This window comes from Catharus ustulatus, chromosome 1 (assembly GCF_009819885.2).
Source record: "Catharus ustulatus isolate bCatUst1 chromosome 1, bCatUst1.pri.v2, whole genome shotgun sequence".
Taxonomy (NCBI): domain Eukaryota; kingdom Metazoa; phylum Chordata; class Aves; order Passeriformes; family Turdidae; genus Catharus; species Catharus ustulatus.
Window position 1 is genome coordinate 96,677,751 of NC_046221.1, and position 23,034 is coordinate 96,700,784.

A 23,034-nucleotide genomic window follows, 5' to 3' on the forward strand; every position below is an offset into this window, starting at 1 on the left:
CCCGGGAAGGCGGGTGCCGCGGCCCCCCTTGCCCACATTCACCCGGCAGCCGTGGGCTCCCGGGACTGCCTGGACCCGGGAAGGCGGGTGCCGCGGCCCCCCTTGCCCTCATTCACCCGGCAGCCATGGGCTCCTGGGACTGCTTCCACCCGGGAATGGGGGTGCCGCGGCCCCCCTTGCCCTCATTCACCCGGCAGCCATGGGCTCCTGGGACTGCCTGGACCCGGGAAGGCGGGTGCCGCGGCCCCCCTTGCCCTCATTCACCCGGCAGCCATGGGCTCCTGGGACTGCTTCCACCCGGGAATGGGGGTGCCGCGGCCCCCCTTGCCCACATTCACCTGGCAGCCATGGGCTCCTGGGACTGCTTCCACCCGGGAATGGGGGTGCCGCGGCCCCCCTTGCCCACATTCACCCGGCAGCCGTGGGCTCCCGGGACTGCCTGGACCCGGGAAGGCGGGTGCCGCGGCCCCCCTTGCCCTCATTCACCCGGCAGCCATGGGCTCCTGGGACTGCTTCCACCCGGGAATGGGGGTGCCGCGGCCCCCCTTGCCCTCATTCACCCGGCAGCCATGGGCTCTTGGGACTGCTTCCACCCGGGAATGGGGGTGCCGCGGCCCCCCTTGCCCACATTCACCCGGCAGCCGTGGGCTCCCGGGACTGCCTGGACCCGGGAAGGCGGGTGCCGCGGCCCCCCTTGCCCTCATTCACCCGGCAGCCATGGGCTCCTGGGACTGCCTGGACCCGGGAAGGCGGGTACCGCGGCCCCCCTTGCCCTCATTCACCTGGCAGCCATGGGCTCCTGGGACTGCTTCCACCCGGGAATGGGGGTGCCGCGGCCCCCCTTGCCCACATTCACCTGGCAGCCGTGGGCTCCTGGGACTGCTTCCACCCGGGAATGGGGGTGCCGCGGCCCCCCTTGCCCACATTCACCCGGCAGCCGTGGGCTCCCGGGACTGCCTGGACCCGGGAAGGCGGGTGCCGCGGCCCCCCTTGCCCTCATTCACCCGGCAGCCATGGGCTCCTGCGACTGCCTGGACCCGGGAAGGCGGGTGCCGCGGCCCCCCTTGCCCTCATTCACCCGGCAGCCATGGGCTCCTGGGACTGCTTCCACCCGGGAATGGGGGTGCCGCGGCCCCCCTTGCCCACATTCACCCGGCAGCCGTGGGCTCCCGGGACTGCCTGGACCCGGGAAGGCGGGTGCCGCGGCCTCCCTAGCCCACATTCACCCGGCAGCCATGAGGCCCCAGGACTGCCTGGACCGGAGAGGGGCGGTGCCTTGGTCCCCCTGGCCCGCCTCCACCCGGCAGGGGCAGTGCCGCGGGCCTCCGGGCCCGCCCCCAGCCGGCTGCAGTGGCACTTCCGGCTCCCCCCACGGCTCTCAGCTCACACTTCCGGTTTGGCAAATTTCGCCGCTTTGTACATCAGATAAGGCGCACCGGACTATAAGGCGCACTTCCGGGTTCGAGGGAAAAATTTAGTCAAAAGGGTGCGCCTTATAGTCGTGAAATTACTGTACTTTGAAACATATGTTCGTCCATTTTATCTGATGAAAAAGATGATGCTCTGGTGATGGGAAAGAGAGTTGGTGCTAAGTGCTTTCAAATCATAAGGGATTGTGTATATTAAACCAACATGTTAATTTTTAATCTGGAGGTCACCTTAGACCTGCAAGGGCAGAGGCAATGGGTTCAATATCAGAATCCTCTTCTAAGAGTTGACAGCTCTTTATGCTTTTTGCAGCTTACAAACAAATATAAACTATAGCTCCGTGTATATCACATTACTGGAATCTCATCTGGAAGGGATGAAGGCAGAGATGATGCAGCAAATACCTGTTTGCCCTGAAAAATCACCAGACACCTACTGGATGTTAGGAACACAAAACTGTGCCTTTCCACCAGGCAAAAATGTATCAAATACCTTCCTGATTACCAAATGCCACATTGACCTAAAAGTTCTTTTTGCTGGTAACTTGATCACTCTGCAGATCCAGCTAAGCTGCATTCCCACACTGCTGCATCACATCCAGCCCTCGTCTTGCTGACATCTCCTCTCCCCTTGAGTTACTCAGCCTCTGCTGAATCTCCTTCAGGAAAGGGAAAAAAATCTGATCTCTGTGGACATACAAAACATTCAGGAACCAAGTCTCCCCACAGTCTGCCCTGATAGCTTTGTAAGTTGTTGAATGAAAAAGATCCTAATGTGGAAATGCTGTGGTTTCCCCTGGGAAGCTGTATTTCCCCTGGGGAGCTGTGGGAGTTCCCACAGGGAGGGCAGCAGTTCTCAGAAAAGCCCTTAGGAGCCTCTGGGAGCATTGCCACCCTCCTCCATTTGTCTTGGAGCTTGCAGGAGAGATGGTATCTCTGTGTGATCGCTGCTGTGAAAGGTATTACCCACCATTATCCAGTACCTTGAACAAATCCTGTACAACATTGTTTCAGTTTTTGCTCTTTGGTGCTGGATTGTTACTGACAAGGTCTGAGACAGTTGAAGCACTAAGGTTTTATAAGACTTTCCAGGAGCATTTCAGGAATTTTATCCTTCCCTCTGCCTCCATGGTTCTCCCTCCAAAAGAAAGGGTTAGACTGGTGCCAGTGATAGTACCTCAGCCTCCTGGGGAAGAGGAGGGATTTGTGCAGTTTCTTTTATGATTTAATTGTCATCCTCAGGCGAAGGGTTGACAGTACCTAGAAATAATAACTCTTGTTCAGAACTGCTTGAGGTATCTAGAGTATAATTTAGGTGCGCTCTCTATATTTCTCTAAAAACAATTCATAAATGCTGTCATGTAGTTGTGAGCATAATGAGAATGCACCATTTTTGGGGGGCGAAGAAGAATTTAAAATGTGATGGAAATACGGTCGTATTCTGAGAAACTGAGAGTGCAGAAACGACACCTACTGATTCAGCTGATTTGTGGATATTGAGTCCCATCTGCTAGCTTCAATGAATCACTGATGGTGTTCTTTACTCCCGCCTTGCTGTGTAGTGCTCTTCTGGTTCACAAAAATACAGTATTTAAAAGTGTCAGCTTTGATAACAGCTCAGCTTAGTGTGAGGTTATTTAATTGTTCGAAGAGAATACGAGGGAATATGGGAGTTTTTACCTCCCTCAAAAAGGTTTTTACTTTTGAACTGAAGTTGAAAATATTTCTAAGATTACCCATAAGTCAGCCATGTGTTATTCAAATGGAATAACAGGAATTATTGAGCAGCATTCAGGGCTGTGCACTGACAAGCAGCCTCTTATGCTACATTTTTTTTCTTGATACATAGATAAAAATATCCATACTAAACTTTGTAGTCTAAAAGGTTAGCTGCCTAAAACTTTACTTTAACATACTGAATTATGAACCTTTTTGCCTGAGATATGATTGCATTCCTGCAAACTTCCTGAGAACCATAAAGGAGAAAAATATCTTCATGCTTCTCATTGGGTTTTATGCAGCTTTGGAACTTTGTGGGATATGAACCTTCTGACTTGAATAATTTCTTTGAGGGGCCAGGAGGAAGCAAAGCTGGTAGACACTCAGTGGGTTAAAATAAGATGTCAGCACTTCTGGAAAGGCTGATAATGCCATTTAGGCTCTTGTGTAGCACGCTGATGTCTCTTTTTCTGGCATAGCGTCTGATTTGGCCATCCTTGAGCAGGCACTTACTGTCAAAGTACCTACCAGTAGGTAGGTGTGAAATTGTAACCAGACTTGAGCCCCAGCTCTGCACGGATTTCCCACCTAGACAGCTGAGACTTGGCCAGCTTACAAATCCTGACTACCGTGGGAAAGGGTAGTGTGGGTGACTGTAGGAGGAACTTTGAGCCAGCTGGTGTGTTCAGTATTAGTGTGGTGACATTGCTCTATTGTGCAGCTGGATGAAGATGAGGAACTGGGCAGCTCTGTGATCTTTTCATACTGTCGGTGACTGTGGACAGGCATGGCTGCAAAGCAAAGGAATAGTCAGGGCTCTACTCTCTCCTAAGGAATGTGTTAAGTATGGCTGGCACTGAGGTGCATATCTGAGGATAAAAGAGTATGGTCAGTTGGCGAATTTGGCTTTAAATTTGGTCTCAAGATTGCTTTTAAAAAACAGTGGTGACACAAAAATGAGGATTTTACTCTAATTTTTCTGATCGCTTGGCAGTGCGACCATACTATGGTCTGACATGGCAAGTTTTTCTTTGTTGTTCTTAGTTTCTAGCTGATATTTCTTTCAGCTGAGTGTAAAGCAACTAAGCTGATAGATGTCTTGCATTGTGACTTTCTATCTGGTCTCTCTTTCTGCCTTCTATCTGTAAAGGCATCTATCACTGACTGAATCAGTTGGGAAATCAAAAACTTGAACTTCTCTTTTGACATCTTCCTTCCCCTTTTTCATCCAAGACCATCTCATCTTCATTTCCAAGTGCTCAGTCATAATTTTCTTTTAATTTAAACTAGATATAATCTTAAAAAATTGGAAGGATGATTTTAAACTATATCTTTAAAACTATGAAGAATTTTGTTTTGCTACAACATGAAAGAGACCATTATTTAATTTATCTAAAGAACACATGGTATATATGGATAGGCAGAAGAAGAGAGCTGTGTGGTTTAAATTATGTAATCAAATATATTATTGCATGACTGGTGCTCCAAGTTCTCAGAGGCATCAGTATCCCTTCTCTAGGGTATACCTCTAAAACTGCATTATAATCCAATTTGTAGAGCTGCCACTTGAGGTTGAATTTCTTAGCCAGGATTAGGACTGACTAGACCTGGAGTCAGACCTTATGCCCATCACAGGAAAATATGCACCATTTGGTTGGCTCTACAGCCTCTGAAAGCTAGAGAGAGGCTTTTTCAAAGGAAGTGGGAGAAATTCAAGTGTTTGGTAGTGAGCACACCATTGTTTGAACCACATGCTTATACGTTTTTGAGCTTCCCAGGGAGATCTGGACTTGCTGGGGTGAGCCAATGAATCCAAGAGCAGTGTGTCACCTTCCTTCAGAGCATTTTAGTCAGCAGTGTTGTATGCCCTTTTCAGCATTGCCCTTAAGAAGTTAAAAAGTGATATGAAAATAGCATTCATATTAGAATTCAGTAGAATCATTCCCTGTGTCTGCTTGGATTACCTTTGAGGTAAAAGCTGATGCTTGATCAGTACTAATGAAGCTGTTTGGCTTGCTGCAAATTCATGTGTTACTGTGTCCCACGGTATCATCTGTCCATATCACTAATAGATCAACACCACTGCCACTGGCAGAATAAAGAGGATTCTGATCTATTTTGTGGATGCAGATAAATCTTGGCAGTGCTCCATTGGCCGTACTTATCAACTAATGTAATGAAGTTTTAATGTCAAAAATCTGTTGTTGATGGTTTGTTTACAATGGACTTTATCTTAAGAAAATGCAAGCTCAAACTAAGAATTATTCATAGAATGCCATCTGTATAGTGTATATGCAAATGTCCAGATATTAGGAAATAATAGATTTAAATATCTCCTAGCAGTAAAGGAATAAGGTCTGTGGTGAATATCTCAGTAGCTGGTGTTTGTTACCTATCTCAGGCTCCAAACAGTGGTAACTAAATGGCATACAGAATGACACTAGCAATATTTCAATAGGAGGAAAATGCTGTAAAAAACCACAGCCAACAGTCCTGCATGGGTACATTGTTTTAGATCTGAATGATGTGTTTCAATGGCAAGGTGATCAACATTTTTTCTTACTTCTGTTTCTCTAATGCAGCATTCTGCAAAAGAACTAAGGTAAGTCACAGAGAAAATTTTGTTCTTATTGCATGAGTTGTTTATGGTGGATGTGGGAATAAACATAGCTTCAGAAATGAGTGGATGATCACTGTTTTGATAGAGCTCTTGCACATAAACTGTATATTCTCATTTAACAAGAGAAAAATATTTCACAAATTCTCTCATACTTCTTTACTGCCTTGGAACATAGGCCAGGTTTGCAGTTTTTTGTCTGTTTTTTTTTTCCAAATAAATGCTGCTGCAGTCAGATTTTCAAATGTTTTTGTGTCATTTCAGATAAGGTAATTTAAAAGCTTAGAATATACTATTCCCCCTAATTAGGTACTCAGTTGGACTTCCTGATGAAGTGTGGGCATATCTACCAATGTATGACAAAATAAAATAACCAGGTGAACTATATGGACCCTGTACATGTAGGACGATGTTGGCATGTATCACAAGCATTTATGCATGAAAGAGAAAAAGGAGAGAATATATGTGGTAACATCCTGGAGCACAGCCTCATTTTCAAACCATATGAATTGAAGCTTAAGTTTAGTAAGCTTTTACACATCTTTTGTGGGGTTTTTGGGCATTGAGTAACATGCATTGGAGAAGTACTGTTGTTCTGGTGGTGCAGGGCATTTTTGAACAGATGATTTAAAATTTCCCAAAAGGGAGCTCACACTTGAGTGTGTGCCAGGGGCTGATGGCAAAGAGCACTAGTGAAGTCTTTGGGTTGCCTGGAAGGGCACCATGGATAAAGGCTTTGCTGCCCTTGGAGCCAGTGGACAGTCAGGCAGAGTCATATGTTATTACATATACTGATGGGAGACCCTCTGGTCCTGAAGACAGCTGACAGCAAAAATTGTGGAGATAAAATTACCATTTTAAGTGGTTATGACTTTTAAGTTGCTATTTCCTGATGTAGAATGTAGAAACATGAGAAGCTTATTGTTTGGGTAATGTAGTTCCATGGCAGAGTTAAAAATAGTCTGTGTAAGACGCTTCTCTTTCCTGTTTTTCTAAGTGTAATTCTCACTTCCCATTAGGAAGATAAACAAAAGGTTTCCTTTTGACTGCTCAAGGGAGGTTGCAGTGGTCTAATGTGGGAATGAGCACAAAGCAATGGAAAGATGATGTTGGGTAGCACTAAAAGTAGAAGTTGACAAAGCAAACATATATAGAACACAAGTATTTAATTTTCCAACTTGTGTGGTTTGCTCTGCGGTGGGCTTAGGCCCTTCAGGATTTGTCTTGTTTGTTTAGTTTTAGCCGCCTGCAATCCCTATGTGCCCACTCATTTTCCACGTTTAAGAACTTGGGATGTGATTAACATGACTAGGGAAGAACAGTGAAATTACACCTTGCTGAACTAACTCTTCTGAGATTTACTCTGCTTATTCTTTTTTGTCTGTGATATAATTACACTCAGTAACAGGGGCATTCAGAGTCTTGTTTACAGAACCCTGTGTAATTTCAAATTTGGTTATGTGGCTAATACCAGGAATCAGTGGTTGTTATGTGATTGTTTAACTTACTGTCCGTTTCTTTTACCTCCTGAATACTTAAATGCAAATCCTTGTTAACTAGCCTATTGTTTTTAAAATTAGCTTACTTAATATTTTAAAATTTAATCTACCTTTTCTGTCAGAGATCAGCTACATGAGTAAAGAGCATTTAATATCACACTTAGTGTTTCTTTCCAAAGATATATTTTGCCCACTTTCAAGATTTCTGATCCTAAAATCTGTCTTCTTGTTCTGCCTCAAGAGGGTACTGGAGTCCTTTTGAGAACAAATCCTCCTAACATTTCCCATTTGACAAACTGAGAAAAGTACGTAGTCATCTTTTCATAAGAAAATTGAACAAGTAGATCCTGGGGGAAAAAGGCATGGCAGACTCTTTTGTTCTGCATGAGTTGCTGACTTGTTGGGTTTCAACACAGTTTTTCATAGTTTCTACTCGCTTCCTTTGCAAATGCATTGGAACATAGTGTCATTCCTAGGGGAAGCCATTGTGTCTAGCTGCTTCAATGCTCAAAGTCAAGATCGTCCTGTTTAATTTCACATAAGTCTGAGAGGTGTTACCATTGCATCCCTTTGATTCCAGTTGATTTGTGCCAGCTTGGGGCTGGATCTCAGAGCCCAGCAAGGATGGGTGTAGAGTGACTACAGAATATCTTCTTTACTTTAGACTAATATTTTAAAATATTCTTTTGTTTTGGTTAGCTGAAGAATAGAGGAATGGAAAACTTCTGCTTTGATTATAACCCTAAAAATGAACATCAAGTAACTGGACAGACAGTGATACTCTACCCATGCCATGGTATGGGACAAAATCAGGTAAGAATAATGTTTTATTTTCATTTTGACTTACACTTATGGTTGTAATGTAGGGAAGTATGGTCAAGTAACTGCAATAGGGCTGAGAGAATGTGTTGCCACAGTAAAGTGGTCTTAGTTCAAGTTCTGATTCTTGCACTAAGTGCTTTTTATTTTGATGAATCTTAGGTCAGACTTTCTTCATTCTAACAATGTGTCTTCCCAGCCCAGGGAACTCATGCATACCTTTATTCTGGCTTTCCACAGAGCTCATTAGCAGGGGTTAATAGCACATCATATAGTGCTCATAGGTCAGTGCCCACTCATCTCCAAAACCCCCTGAGCTTTTGTCTGTCCATGCCTTTAAAGCCCTTAACAACATTGGAAACCTCACCTAGTTCCACCTGTGTCTGTCATCATGTCTCTTCCTTGTGGTGCTTGTCTAACTACCCAAGAGGATTTGGACCACATCTTCTCCTGTCCTCCTACAGAAATGTCCTCTTTGGCTTGGGCTCCACAGTCCAGGAGAGCAGGGGTTCTCTTTAACACTTTCATTCTTGCTGTATTGTTTTTAATTTCTGAAACTGTTTTCTTTCTTCATATTGACTGAAACTGCGTGCAGCTGTGGTTAGTTTTGATGCCTATAAGCCTCTCTGCAAAATGTCATGGAAAAAGTGTTGTGGGGCGCTGTGTGCCATGCTAGAATGGCTGTTTTGCACAGTTTTGAGTGACCACCTTCCAGAATTGAAGTTTGATGTTTGATATGGGGCATGAACTTGCCTGTCTATCTTGATTTTTGGCTTCTAACCCAGAGTAAACACAGTACTTGAGATATGGTCTCATCACTGCCGAGTACCAAAGGTCTTGTGAGACCTCTTGTACATAACCCTGTGACAGCTTGGGTGGCTTGACTGTTTAGGTCCTAATGAAATTAATCCAAACATTCAGTTAGGATTGTTTGGAAAAAGGAAAAGAAGGAAAATGAATTTTGGAAAGAATCCAGATCCAAAAGAATCTTTGGAAATAGATGTGCCAGTTAAGCAGTGTATCTGCTATCATTCTGAACTCTGCTTTTAAAAAAAACAACAACACATAAAAGCTCGAGGAGTGTAAAACAAGTCTGTATTGAGGAGAAAGCTTCTAATATCAATTGCACTTTACAAAGAAAAAGCAATGTACCTCAGCTCTTGAAAGGAAGTTGGTTTGTTGCTGCTAGCAGGTTTATTGCCTAAAGTATTATAGCTATTATTTAGTATTATTTATTAGCTCATGTCTGGTTTATGTCCTAAGTTTCATAATATTTCTGTCCTTAAGGCCAAGATGCAGGGGAAGGCAGGGTGAGAGTTTTGTACCACAAAAGCCAAAGGATGTCAATACTGACAGATGTATGCCAATTATGCTAAGCCCCACCTCACCCCTTTTACTCCCTCAGTTCAGATTCACGCCCAAGTTAAGAATACTTCTGTAGATCGATACAGAAGTTAGTAATCAGATAACCCAGTCAAGTCACTTTCTTATAATTAACATTGATTGCTTTTGTAAAGTAAGAAGCATTTCATGTGTAGAATTACATGCTAACATGCCAAAGGTATTTATAGATTTATTTTTCCTTCTATTGCAGATTACAGAGAGGAGAGGGGTTGCATTTTTTTACATTTCTCTGAGCAAAAAGAGTTAGTTTAAATTTTATCCCTTTCCCCAAGAAAGAATAAAGACATAGGATAAAAGGTGGAAGCAAAAGAGACGTAGAATTGAGAGATGAATCATCATGAGATGACATTTTTACAGTTATCCTTTATTTAGCTAGCACTAAGAGATTAACTGAATTTACTGTAAGGTATCACATCTCTGGGTGTTAATGCTCTTCCATCTCTGCTGATGGTGTGGTGCATCCCTGTGCCTGCAGTAGCACACGCCAGGCTGAAAGCAGCAACTCTCTTGGAACTGCAGACCGCTCCCTCTGCTGGCATCCAAGCAGGAGGAGGAAGGAGAAATGGAGAAACTACCTGAATGGAGTATAAACCAATAAAGGAAAATATGAGATGACTCAAGAGAACTGCAGAATCTGAGGAGGGAAGGCCAAACACGGGAAATGGGTAAAACAAGATTAGTGAAATGGGCAAAAGGCATGGGAGGGCTAGCAGGAACTACGGAGAAAGGGCCAAGATGACAAAGGGCAGTAGTAGTTTGGGACAGAGGTTGAGTAACAGGTGATGAGCAGGGCATGTGTGGTAGAGGAAAGAGTAGTAGAGGGAGTGAATCCAGCAGAATAATTGAAGAACATTTTATTGGAAAGGGCCAGGGAGTACCCACATTATTGAATGTGGGAGCTGAGATACCAGTTGGCAAAGGGGCATGTGAGTAGGGGTGACAGGTAGTTGCAGGAGAATAAGTGAACAGCAGGAAGAGTTGTGAGTAGGGGAACAGAGGAAGGCTAAAATAAGACAAGATATACAAACACAAGTGAGATGGGAAAAGAAGTTGGGTTTGCTGGACTTGCACTCTATTTTCTGTCTCACAAATAGCTGTGAAACCTACCAGCAGGACATTTCTCTATTTCTTTCCCATCCCACCACCTTCTTGACAGTAATTCTGAAAAGGCTGTTCCTTGTGGTGCGAATTTCTTGGCAGGTGACACTTTCAGGATCAAAACAGTCCAAATCTTCCATGTTTACATCCTTTGCTGTCTGCTGATGAAAAGATCATGGCAAGGTTTGGTCATTCTCTAGTGTCAACAACCACAGAGTTTCGGAGATATTTACTGATGACAGGCAGCCCTTAACTTCTCTTTGGCCCCTTGGAAGGGAATCTACCATCCTAATCCGGAACTCTTCCTACCTTTTCTCCTCGAGTGTGTTCTCCTCATTCCATTCATTACCTATACAGAGCTTTAGCAGCAAACCCTCATTCCAAGCTTTGCTCTAGTTCCCTCACCACAGGCAGGTGGCTTTTTATGTAGGGACAACTGCAAAATTCTTCACTGGAAGCAAATCTCCACTTAGTGACCTCTGAATATCTGTGTGCACTGTGCTGGGAGGAGAGGGCTGTAAGTCCAGCACCTGCTCCTGTTTTACATCTCAGTGAATAAATAAAGTTCCTGGTAATTTGTTGCTGTTCTTCCTTGAGCCTAATTGAGAAGGTTTCCTTTACTCCATTTGTGTAAGCACAAGAAAACTAACTGGAGATTCTTTAAAATTAGTGTGTTCACTCTTACAAGAAGGTGAGGACAACACTGCAGTGTTAAGAGCTGAGTGTGTATGGAAGAGAGGCAGGAAATACACACAACACTGGTTGCTGACTGCTTACACCTCAGGCTGCTTATATTTTGTGGGAGCATCTGCCCCGCAGATGAGAATGAAAGGCTTTGAAATTAAACACCAGTAAAGCCCTTTGCCCTGCTGGGTATGACTGGGAAGCAGTACAGAGGGCAGCAATATGTGGTGGCAAGAAATCAACCTGATGTGGTAAGAGGATGGGAAAACACTGACAGTGTTCTTTCCAGAAGCTCCATTTGGAGCTGATAAAGTTTGACATAAATAGTGAGAGAGAAACAAAGAAATTAGCAAAAGTGCTTGGGTTTTCAGCAAGAAAGAGTAGCAGACCTGGTAACCTCTCTGCTGGTTCTTCCCATCAAGTGCAAACTTTTTCTTGCATTCAAAACAACAGTAGCCTGGCACAGAGAAAGCTGAGTGTGTTTCAGGGTCCAGTGAGGTAGCCAAAATCTGCTGCTGGCCCCAGTACCAGAGAGACACTGATGCAGCTGAGGCATATCCTGTAGATTGTCCAGAAGCTAGAGACACTGTGAAAAAGGCTTCATCAAGTTTCCCAATAGCACTACTGATTCTCAGAAGGAAAGGCTACTAGTTATTGGGTCATGGATTAGTTTGAAAATGCTTCCTTTCTGCTGACAGAATGCAAGAAAAGAGAACTAAAAACCATTGTACCTTTTGAGGAGGAAGATATTTACTTCCTTTGGGCTTGGAAAAGCCCAAAACCTGAAGTATTTATTCATTTTGAAGCAGTGTAGGGTAATGAACTGTATTATATTCATTGGGCAACAAGGCAGGAGTGCTTGGTTGCTGGTACGATAACCCCATTCCTTAAAATTATCCAGAAATTAACCATTTTACTTGCTCTTCTTCAGAATCTTGTGCAAGTCCTTGAGAGACCATTCAGGAAAGATATCAGTAGTAAGAAGTGCTCTGATCTAGTAGCTGCTCCATTTACCATGCATCTGGTACAGACAGCAGCTTGCAGGCTTTCACTTGTAATACAAATTGCTAAAGAGTTATTATATCTAATAAGTCCCCTAATGAGCAAGGCTCTAAATATGGCTTTGTGAAAGTGGCAGCTGTGAAAAGTGTCCATCCACACACAACTGAGCAGAACTGAGGCTTTTTCTTTTTTCAGAAGCCATAGGATTGAAATGCTTGTTCCTGTATCTCACTGTCGTGCCCAAAGTGGTGTGTTTTCCGTTTGTCAACCTGGGAATAAAGCCTAAAGGCCAGGAAATAGCTGCTGCTATAAATAATAATCAAATAATAATAATAATAGGACCAATAGTCACACAACTTACTTTTGTTGTTGATGAGATTTTTTTTTATAAGGCAAATATAAAGATAGTGCAACCTACATTGTAGGAACAGATCTTAGCATTAGGTTTCAAGGGAAAATCCTGGTCTCTGGGATCTTATGTCTGCAGGGAGTCTTCAAACCTGATGTTGCTTTCTCAAAACACTCGTTTCCCTTTGTGGCTTACCTCAAATGAATGGTGGCAAACAGGTGAATTCTGGTTGGGTGGGTTGGTTGGTCACTTGCATCATTGCTAGAGAAGAAAGCCATGAGGATCCATGGGGTGATGCAGTGGGCAGCATTGGTCAGTGTATGGCTGTGATGGCCACCTTGGCAGAGAAATTCCTGATTGTGGTAATAGGAGGGGCAGATTTCATAGAACAGCTATTATCAGTGTAGTCTAGATCAGAGCACTTACACTTGGAAGGGGATGGCTGCAGATTTTCTAATCACACAGTCCTGTTTATACTGAAACTCCATTTCCAACTCCTCCTTCAAGGTTATTAGCCTGGATGTTTTTGTGGTAAGTTCAAGTACAGTAATTTCACGACCATAAGGCGCACCAGACTATAAGGCGCACCTCCAGGAGCCGGCAAATTTTGCAACTTTGTACATTATATAAGGCGCACCGGACTATAAGGTGCACTTCTGGGTTTGGGCCAAAATTTTAGTCAAAAGGGTGCACCTTATAGTCATGAAATTACTGTATATACATTTCTGAATTGGTACAACCCCCTTCAGAAAGCCTTACTGTCTCAAGGGGGGGAACAAAACGAAGGAGGATTCCTTCTCTCCCTCATCCTTTTATTGGTGTCTGCTAATGCAGCTGTACTATGGGTAATAAGCAATTTTCTGATGTTTATAAAGCTCTCCTCTACTTTATTGAGTATAGTCTAAATCAGATCTAAACACACATCCGTGCACTATAGTAATCTAAATTATTTATAAAGCTTGCTAAATACAAACAACTCTCAAACTCTGCTACTCTTTAATGAAGTCCAAAGGTTGGCTAAAGTCCATGATAAGTATAAAATTTTAAGGAAGTCTTCAACCATAACGACCACAGAAGCCAGGAGTTTCAGAGCGTGTTCATAACACTTCTGTAGAATATCATGCAACAAGCAAAGATAGTAAATTGTCTTTAAGGAATTTTTTTTTCTCATGTTCAAAAGCAGCTGTAAGTGCTTCAAATTGCTTCAAATATCTTCAAACTTTATAGAACAAAATGCTCATCAGCATGCATCCTTAGTACTGGAAATTACCATTATAACTGAAAATGAACCTGGACCAAACTGCTTTTTCAACTATGCAGCGAGAAACTCCTTAGTTAAAAGTAATATTACTTTGTGATAACTGAATTAAGAAGGCATAATATCAGGCCAGAACTGTTTTCCATCCTATTTTTAAGGGGGCCTTCAATGTGGAAGTCAAATATTACAGTTGAATTTAGGAAATTCTTTAATGCTGGAATACCAGGACATTTATTCAGTATTTCATGCAATTTGAGTGCTACCAGAGCAGTGCTGTGATGTGATTGATTTTCTGTAAAATAGTAAGCAGTAGAAGTTAAGGACCCTTGAATATTTCTGGCAGAATTTCTCTTCACAGCAGCAACTTTTATTCATGAACCTAATTATAGTCTCTTGGTATATACTTCTTTACAAATATTCTCTGTGTGCATATGGAATGACTGCTGCCCTTTGTTTCTTCTCTTGGGTTTGTAGTTTTTCGAGTACACATCCCATAATGAAATACGCTACAACACACGGCAGCCGGAAGCCTGCGCAGCGGTCGACCCGGGGACTGACTACTTGACAATGAACTTGTGTCAAGAAAATGCCCACAGTGTTCCTGAAAACCAGAATTTTATTTTCAGAGAGGTAAGTATGCCTGCTTGGGTTTGGGTTTGGTTTTTGGGGTTTTTTTTTGAGAGTGGGTGGAAGAACTGTTGAATTTTTAAGATTTTTTTATCTTACTGCATAGACATTGTACACAACACTGGCACAGGTCTCTGGGAGAAATAGGCTACCTTGGTTTTTAATATCTGAACACAGAAACAGGGTAGCAGGCAGGGAGTATTCCAGTCATAAAGAACAGGAAGATGAGAGGAAGGAGAACACCCTTGTTAACATCAAGGAGGTTGGGAACATTCTCTCTTGCATGTCACTCCTGATGTCTTCTCCTGAGACTGAGGTACTTCAATAGAACCCTTCCCCAGCCAGTCACACGGCTGACTTACTTCTGCTCTCCTTTCATTTACTTATTTCCCTGTATTTATATGACCATATATCCCCAATACTTCACACACCACCAATTACTTTGTGCTCTTTTCTGCTTTTAAGCACCTGCTGCTACATGATATTAGAAAAACTTGTGTTTAGTAGTTTTGATTCTGAAGAGAAACTCCTGGATGCCTGAGAGAAAATAAGCTGGATGAAAAATTATGGCCTTGGTCAGGTTCTGGAGTGTTGTTATTTGGCTAAGGGAAAAGGTCACATAATATATCAAAATGGTATATTTACATAATGTGTCTGCATAATGCATCTAATCTCTACAGGCTCCATGGCTGACAAATATCACGCTTTGATACTACACCAGTGACAGGTAGCAGGGTAAACTCTAAAAAAAATGAGGTGAAAATTACTGTCCATTCCCTAAATCTAGTCCAGACTGAAGCTCATAGTGATATTACTAAATAAAAATGTTTAAAAGGTTGACTTTATAAATCATGTTTCATTTTTAGTGTTGACTTTTAACAAAATTGCTCAAGGTCATATACATTAATCCCTAAGATGACGCATATTGAAGGATCTTAAGTCACTTCAAGAAGTAGTCAAGAAAACTAAAATTTTCAAATTGAGAAAATGAAAAAATTGAAAAAAGTTATGGAGTGCATCTGTTTTCACTGTATTTCTAACCATAAATTTTAGCATCTGAGACTTTAGGAATTACTTTAAATGTTCTTTCTCATGATCGCTTTGTGCCTGTGTGTGATTTGAATGTGCTGCTCTGCTCCAATTCCTTTACTCCTGCTGCACTAAATCAAAAGCACCGGTCTCCACCTTTGAAGGCGAGTGATGGGTGAGGTGTCAGCACCACATTTCTTTTGCTTCATGCATAGTAGTGTCAGGCAGCTGTCCTTATGGACAGAGCATAATCAAAGATTTGAGCAGCCTTCTCAGCAGCTTGGGCTCTTGTGGACACCGAGTCAAAAATGATTGAGATGGATACTTATTAATCCACTCTCAAATTTGAATTATAATGACGGAAATAGGAAGGTAATCCAGCAGTTGAGTCTGTCAGCAAGTCTGTGAGCAAGCACACTCTGCTGGGCGTCAGGAGCTGTGGCTCAGGATGCAGTTAAATGCAACATTCCTGATGAAGGAAGGAGCAGACTTCCCCAGGAGTCAGGGCTATACTCAGGAACAAGGTGTCGGCATTTTGCTTTCAAAGCTGCCAGGGCCTTGGGAATGCTTGAATGTGGAAGTGTCACCCAGGCCAAGGGGATGGATGGGCTCAGAGCAGGGCAGTCCTCCACAGCTGGCTTGCTATCCTAGCTGACAGTGCTCCTGGATTGGAATGAGAGACTTGAACTGGAGATTGCCATAAAAAGGGGCCTGAGGTCTCAAATGTGTTCTTTGGGGAGTCTGACTGTGGAGGCCTGTCAGACTATACGCCTGTGAGGCAGCTGTGCTGCCCTTCAGCAAAGCAAGTGAGCTCCACAGACATTTTGCAGGCAAGGGACACGCTTAGATACTTTTACTTTTTCCTCCAAAAATATACCTTATGAAGTGACAGGAAAATTTCTTGCTAAAAAAAGGTCCAACATTTATGCTTAATGTATAATATCTATGTTTTACTTACAAGATGTGCAATAAATTGATAAATTTGGGTAGTGCTTGTGCTTGGCTTAGTTATTTTCTGCCATATTCTGGTCCTGTAAGAAAAGGCAATGAAAGCAAATGTTAGCAAATCTTTACAGGCTGAGATGTCACTTCATGAGTCACTATAAAGTAATGCTGATCTCAGTTTAAAAGCAGGATCTTTTGATAAAGTTTCAGACATCCTCAAGGATTGAGGCTTTACTGCACAACCCCATTGGAAGGATATGTGGGATATTTATTTGTTGCAAATGTTTTCTGTTACTTTAAAACACAGTGATATGCCTGCATTGTTTGAGACCTGAAGAGCAAACTTTATTTCTGTCTTTTGTAGGACGGTACCTTGTTTCACCCACAAACCCAGAAGTGCGTACAAGCGGAGGCAAACGCTTACAACGGGAACCCAGCACCATTGTTGCGGCCTTGCACCAACTCAGACTACCAAAAATGGTTCTTCAAAGAAAGATCTTGATCCAGATGTTGTCTGGGACATAGCTGAATGCAAAAAAAGTGCCCATTCTAGTCAGCCTTTTGAAAATCTCATAAGTGATGTGGAAAGTGTATGGAAAGGACTGTAATTAATTGACAAACTGTGGATGTTGTTTCCTAGAGCTTTAGAAGGCACTAAGTATTGAGAGCTTCATAAAGTGCCACAGAATCTGCTCCTTTTCTCTTTATTTGGCAGCTACATAACTGCTTTTGAAGTGTCTTAGGTTCCTTTTCCAAGTGACAATGTATTTTTTAAATCTACTGTGTGGAAGTCAGGCAGTCAAAATAATTGCACTAATGTTAATCTGCCAATAACTTAAAATGTTTATTTTTCTACTACAACATTCTGCAGTTGGGTCTTTTAATAGATAGTTGTTAATAGTTATTCTTGTCTTTTAAATACCAAGAAGGTAAATGTAGGCCATATTCTGCCCTAAGTGACTACCACAAAGCCCTCACTGAAGACAGTGTGGATTTGCACATAAAGGCAGAGTATGTCTGCATGTTTTTGCACAAATAACAATCTAGATGCATACAAATTGCACATGCTCGACAATACTATACCTTAAATGTTCTGGAAATTGTAGATGTTCATGGCCCTTGACACGTTTCTAATCATGCTTAAGATTGATTTGGAAGTAAAATGGGGATTTTCTCATCTTTCTTAAAGGCAGAAGGCAACAATATTTAAAGGTGATGCTTTGGGAAAAGCTATTTGGATTCATAAGGGCGCAGCTGTGTGGCTGTGTCCTAGAATGCACAACCAAGTTTAACTTTACGTGGATTTTTGATGTGCATAAAACTTTCAAGATAAGACCTACCGATAATTCTATTGTAAAAATTTCAAAATTACGGTTAGAGAAAATGAATCTTAAAATTTAAGTGCTTGAATGATTAGTATAAAAACAATTATATTTTAAGAACAGTTTTGCGACTGATTTCTGTGAAATGCAGCTAAGATTTATACAAAAAGGATTGCCTTTGGGATACAAGTTGTATTTTGTCTGGGAACTCTATAGATGAGTTGACCCTGCATGTGGTCCTGTTGAAGACATGGGGTGCAACCTGCACCAGTACAGGATGTTTAGAGCCCTGGTGTGTGGGATCTGCCTGGCCCAGTCAGGAGTGTGTGTACAGCAATGGATCTGGCCATTGACCATCAGCATTGTCATGTTGATTAGAAGGGTTTCAGCTCCTAAGAAGAGTTTCTTTCTCTGTCAGATGAAGGAATGCCTCTCTGCATAGAAGGATGAAAATTTCAACCTTTTTCCTCTCAGAAGTCTTGGCTTCTGTTTTGAGTTTGGTATGTGTTTTGTTATTTACTTTTGTTCATGTTTTCTATAAAAATATACAGCCTTTTCTTTGAATCCCCATAAGCTCATGCCATTTTGGCATATCTATTTATATGATTGGGTTGTGGGGGGAGGGTTTCTGCCTGTAGGAGATACATGTATTGGCTCTTCCAAGGACTTTCTTAGCCATGTGGATAGAATGTTTTTGTGAACACCTTTGAAGTTTTGTCTCTGTGGGCTGGACTGATGAAACTGATGTTAGAATTAATAAAATATTTTGTGATTCAATAGAGTGGGAAATGTCTTATCAACTATTTTTTTTCTTGTGGTCAGTGGTTTTCATTTAATAATTTTGCTGGTCTCTTAGGCCTAGATCCCTACAGCACTTGGGAGAAGACTGCTTTATTTTATGGTGTCTCAAGTTCTGTTTCCTGAGCTCAGTAATGTTTCTGTTCCCCTTGTAGCAACAGTGGTTTACACTTTGTGGAGCCCAAATCAAAAGTGGGTGGCTACATGAGAGAACAGCAAGAACTTTCTATTAATTTCTGCTTTGCCTTCTTGACTGCTGATTGAACAATGTTAGTAGCTGATAAAAGCTCAGCTACTAGAATCATAGCCAGAGCTCTCACTCGCCTCCATTCTCGGTGAGGTTTTCTTAGTCTTGGGATTTCAAGATTTCATCATCAGATGGTGGTATGCAACTTAAACTTAGTAACTGGAAATTATTTTCTATACAACTTTTCACTTTACTCTTGTTCAGAGGGAAGTATTGATGGTTTTGGCTTCCTCCAGCTAAGATGTTTTCACACATGCCAGCAAACCTGCTAGCCTGGGATGCATATTTGCTAGACAAACACACTTGAGTTCAAAAGCAAACACCAAACATGAGCAATGCCACCAGCTTGCTCCCTCTGTGTTGGCCTTCTAGTCCCTCTACTCACCATTTTTTATTCCTTGATAGCCTTTTCTTCTTCTCAATGCACTGGAGTTGTATTAATGTCTGGCTTCATGTTTGGAGGGTGAAGGACTCCATCAAGCATCTGAGTCATGAAGCACATCCTCTGACTTCCTTTAACTTCTCCAGACTTCCTCATGCAAAAGATCAGGGCTACCTGCTGAGGAATGGACTGTGGACTTTAGACTTCTCCTGAGCAGAGATGGGGCTGGACATCTCATAGAAACGGAAAACTTGGAGGAGTTTAGTCACAAATCAATGCTTATTTCTTAGTCTTTCTAGTCCTGTATTTATTGGTTTAGGTTTTTTTAGTTTTTTGTTTGTTTGCTTGCTTTTTTTTTTTTTTTTTTTTTTTTAAAGCCATCCGGACTGAAGTTAGGTGCCTAATTATCATATTTATTTGAAATTACCAGATAATGATTTTTTTTTTCATTTATTCACTCACCAGTTTCCTTTAATTAAAAAATTGTGAGTCTTCAACAAGGGCTAAAATTTACTGGATTTTCACTTCAACAGAAGACAGTACGTGAAAGTTCCTTCTAAGAAATAAACCACTAAAGCCTCTGTATATGCAGCCTTGCTGTACCATTATGTTGGGGGATTGTTAGAGCTTGCACAAACATCTGGAAACAACAGTCATCATCGTACATCAATCAGTCAACATGAACTGGAAATAGTATTTCTTGCTGGCTCTGCTGAAAACAGAGACTCAAAACTGTGTTCAATTTTTGTTATATTTATAGGAAGTGGTAAGATGCACTGCAAGGGGAAATTTTTATTGGTTGATAACACCAGGACTGATGAGATTGTGCTCCTATTTCCTATTTATGAAAACACGGGCACTTACACAGTGATAGTGCTTGGTTGGTAATTTAAAATTTGGTGCTCTTTTAACTTCATTTGCCTCTCTTAAGGCCTTTAGATTAGGAGATTAACTTGAAGTTAGTTGAGCTTTGTCCTGATTCCCTGATATAAAGACAGCAATCGAGGTGTCTGGAGAGACTGTAGGGTCAGGATCATGCAGTTATGTGTGTATTGCAACTGTGCAGGTTTTTTTGGCAGTGTTTGAGAATGCTGTATACTCTTTTAACAAATATGGAACTTTGTGCTAGGAAGTTAGCTGAGGTGGGTGGGAAAGCCCTTGGGAGGGGGTGAAAAGATGGATGGGAGAGCTCTCCCCTGTTCTGTTGAGGTGCAACAGCAATAGCTGAGTTTGAATTGCAGCACTGCAGTATTGTGACATTTCTCATTTACAGAGGAAAAACATGCAGTACATGCAGTACTAAAATTACTATGCCTAGATTAACAACTTTCATTTTTTTTTAATTCACTATTTACTGATATTTTTTATGAATAGACAAAGCCTAATTAGGCCAGTCCCAGTCAGGACTGAAAGGAATTGCATGGCTCCAGGATTTGCAAAGGTGGCTGGAGACAACAACAGGGCAGGACCTTACCAGTGACCTCTCCAAAAGTAATAAGAAGATGAATATACAGGAAAATACATACAGGAAGTGAGTTGCTGGCTTAAGGGACTGCATAGCATATTTTGTGCATCTCCCAGAGTGGGTAAGGAGTTGCAGCAGATGCAATTTATTTGCTGGTGTTAAGGGAAAAATCAGTTTTCTGAGTTTCTTGACTTTATCCATGGACTGAGGATACTTAAGTTGCAACTGAAGAAAGAGTGGTCAAGGGAGTCATACCAGTAGAGATGCTTAAATGTGAAATTAATTAATTAGGTACTCTGTAATGAGCAAACATAAATATATAAAGAACAAAATTGTTAATTGTGCATACACTGTGAGAAGACTTAGTAATAACTGAGAAATTGGAAGCGATCATTAGCGGAAAGATATTTGACAATGTTTTTACAGAAATATGGTTGAAGGATTCACATGATTAAAGCACTGAAATGACTGGGTAACATGCCAGGAAAAAAGCAACATTTGACTTTTGAGTTAAGAGAACAGGTTTTACTATTCTTGTGAACTGATATTTTAGCCAACAAGGAATAAACAGAGGATGTCTGATGTGGACCACCAAATGAGAATATAAAGCCTTTTTGCCTAACAGATAAAGGATGTGTGCAGCTTCAGAGGATTTCATCCTAGGGAATGCACTTTGCCAATTTGAGAGTAGCAAAACATTCTAGGGATTTCTAAGGGAAAAAAAAAGGCAGCTGGGGCCAGTGGCTGTGTCTGACACAATCTTTAATAAGCAGTTTTGTGCAATTCTACTTTGGGCCACCTCCTATTTAAAATGAGCTGTTACCTGGGCATCTGTTATGCATAAAAACAGAATAGTACCTAAAAAAGAAGAAGTTTCTCAGTGTTGAGAATTGGAAAGCAGCAGGCTTTTCAGAACATAACTGTAGCATATAATCATGTTAAAAACATATGTAGACAATGTGAAAATTTCAGATTGCAAATTAAATACTTAAGTGCCAGAAATAAAGGTTTTCTCTGTGAAATCAAAAGCTGGACTCAGTGTGTCTATTAGACTACATGATTTTCTTGTGATACATTCCCTGTTTTGGGGGGTGGGGGGGTGCTTGGGTTTTTTTGGCTTGTTTTTGTTGGGGGCTTTTTCTTGTTTTTTTACATGCCTCACTGATATACAGGAAAAATTTTGAGTGGCTTACTTTAACTAATCTGCATTGTTCAATATATGGCCTTATTTGCATCCCCATAACAAAACTCTAGACAGAAAAAGAAAAGTTATTTTCTTAATGTGACATGTTTATTTCCCTTTTATTTTTTTTTCTTGATTGGTTGTTTTTATAGAACTTGAATGTTACAGTTTCTTAGTGTTTCCCAAATGCTTATTAATCTGTCTTCACAGTATTACCATGAAGAAAGAGCACCCTGTTTTACTGACAGCAAATGCAGCAACAAACAGATTAAGGTCAGAAGAACCACATTGTTAAACACTGTAATTTGAACCACAGCTTTGCTTGCTTTAGTTGATTTCCAGCCGTACTGCAGACCTCTGCAGCTCCGAGATGCATTCCTTTGCCCTAGCTCTCCTGCGCTGGCCTTCCCTGTGCACTGCAGGGACACCAGTGTCAGCTGGTCTCTGCCTCCCACATGAGGGCAAGCCTTGAACTTCACACTGAGTGGAACTGTCCAGTAGCATTTTCTGACCTGTGCTGGGAAAAGCAAGGAGAAGCATTTCAATCTTCAGCTAACAAAGGGATATTTGCTGCTGCTGCAGTAGTAAAGAAGGATGGCAAGCAGTTGCTAATGATGTCCAAGATACTAATTCTATTGTAACACACAACCTGGCCTCAAGCTTTATTTCAGAAAGACTGAGTTCTCAAAAACATGGAAATTGCTTCCCAAAAAAGCCCAAATCTTAGAAAGCTGATGATGGCCCAGAGACAATGTGTGTTAATAAACTGCCAGTATTGTAAAAAGATCACCAAACTGATCCAAGTAGCTGTAGTTCTGGTCACCAAGCACTGGTGGAAATCACGGAATGATACAGCATACCAGCAGTGGAGAAAGATTTTCTGTGAAACGAATTTTGACAGACAAACTTGCATATCAAGTTGAGAATGGCAAAACATCTTTAGCATATGATATTCTGGTTAAAAATAGCATTACACAAAATCAATATGGCACCTATTCCTGTTGGCATCCTAGGAATGTTCTTGGTGTTATGATAATCAATTTTCTGGAAGAAAATGAGTTGCTGGAAAGTTTGCAGGTGACAAACTGCTGGACAAGTCACTTGTACAAATAAAGCTCATGGTTTGATTTATTCTAGTGCAAGGCCAAGTGCACAAGAGT

At 41.8% G+C, this 23,034-nt stretch overlaps 1 protein-coding gene and 1 long non-coding RNA gene across 2 annotated transcripts in view; one reads left to right on the forward strand and one right to left on the reverse strand.

Moving 5' to 3' along the window:
- GALNT12 (polypeptide N-acetylgalactosaminyltransferase 12) overlaps window positions 1-18,580 on the forward strand; it is a 49,771-nt gene extending 31,191 nt beyond the window's left edge. The window contains exons 8-10 of the mRNA XM_033069835.1: window positions 7,962-8,075; window positions 14,351-14,506; window positions 16,842-18,580. Of these exons, the coding sequence (XP_032925726.1) occupies window positions 7,962-8,075; window positions 14,351-14,506; window positions 16,842-16,979 (408 nt within the window). The 3' untranslated portion in view covers window positions 16,980-18,580. The remainder of the gene's footprint in view (window positions 1-7,961; window positions 8,076-14,350; window positions 14,507-16,841) is intronic.
- On the reverse strand, window positions 9,677-19,544 carry LOC117001511. Its single transcript, XR_004419064.1, has 4 exons — window positions 19,230-19,544; window positions 16,491-16,563; window positions 10,593-10,744; window positions 9,677-10,060 (listed from the first exon to the last, which is right to left on the reverse strand). It is a non-coding gene; the product is annotated as an uncharacterized LOC117001511 (long non-coding RNA).
- Between the last annotated feature and the right edge of the window lie 3,490 nt (window positions 19,545-23,034).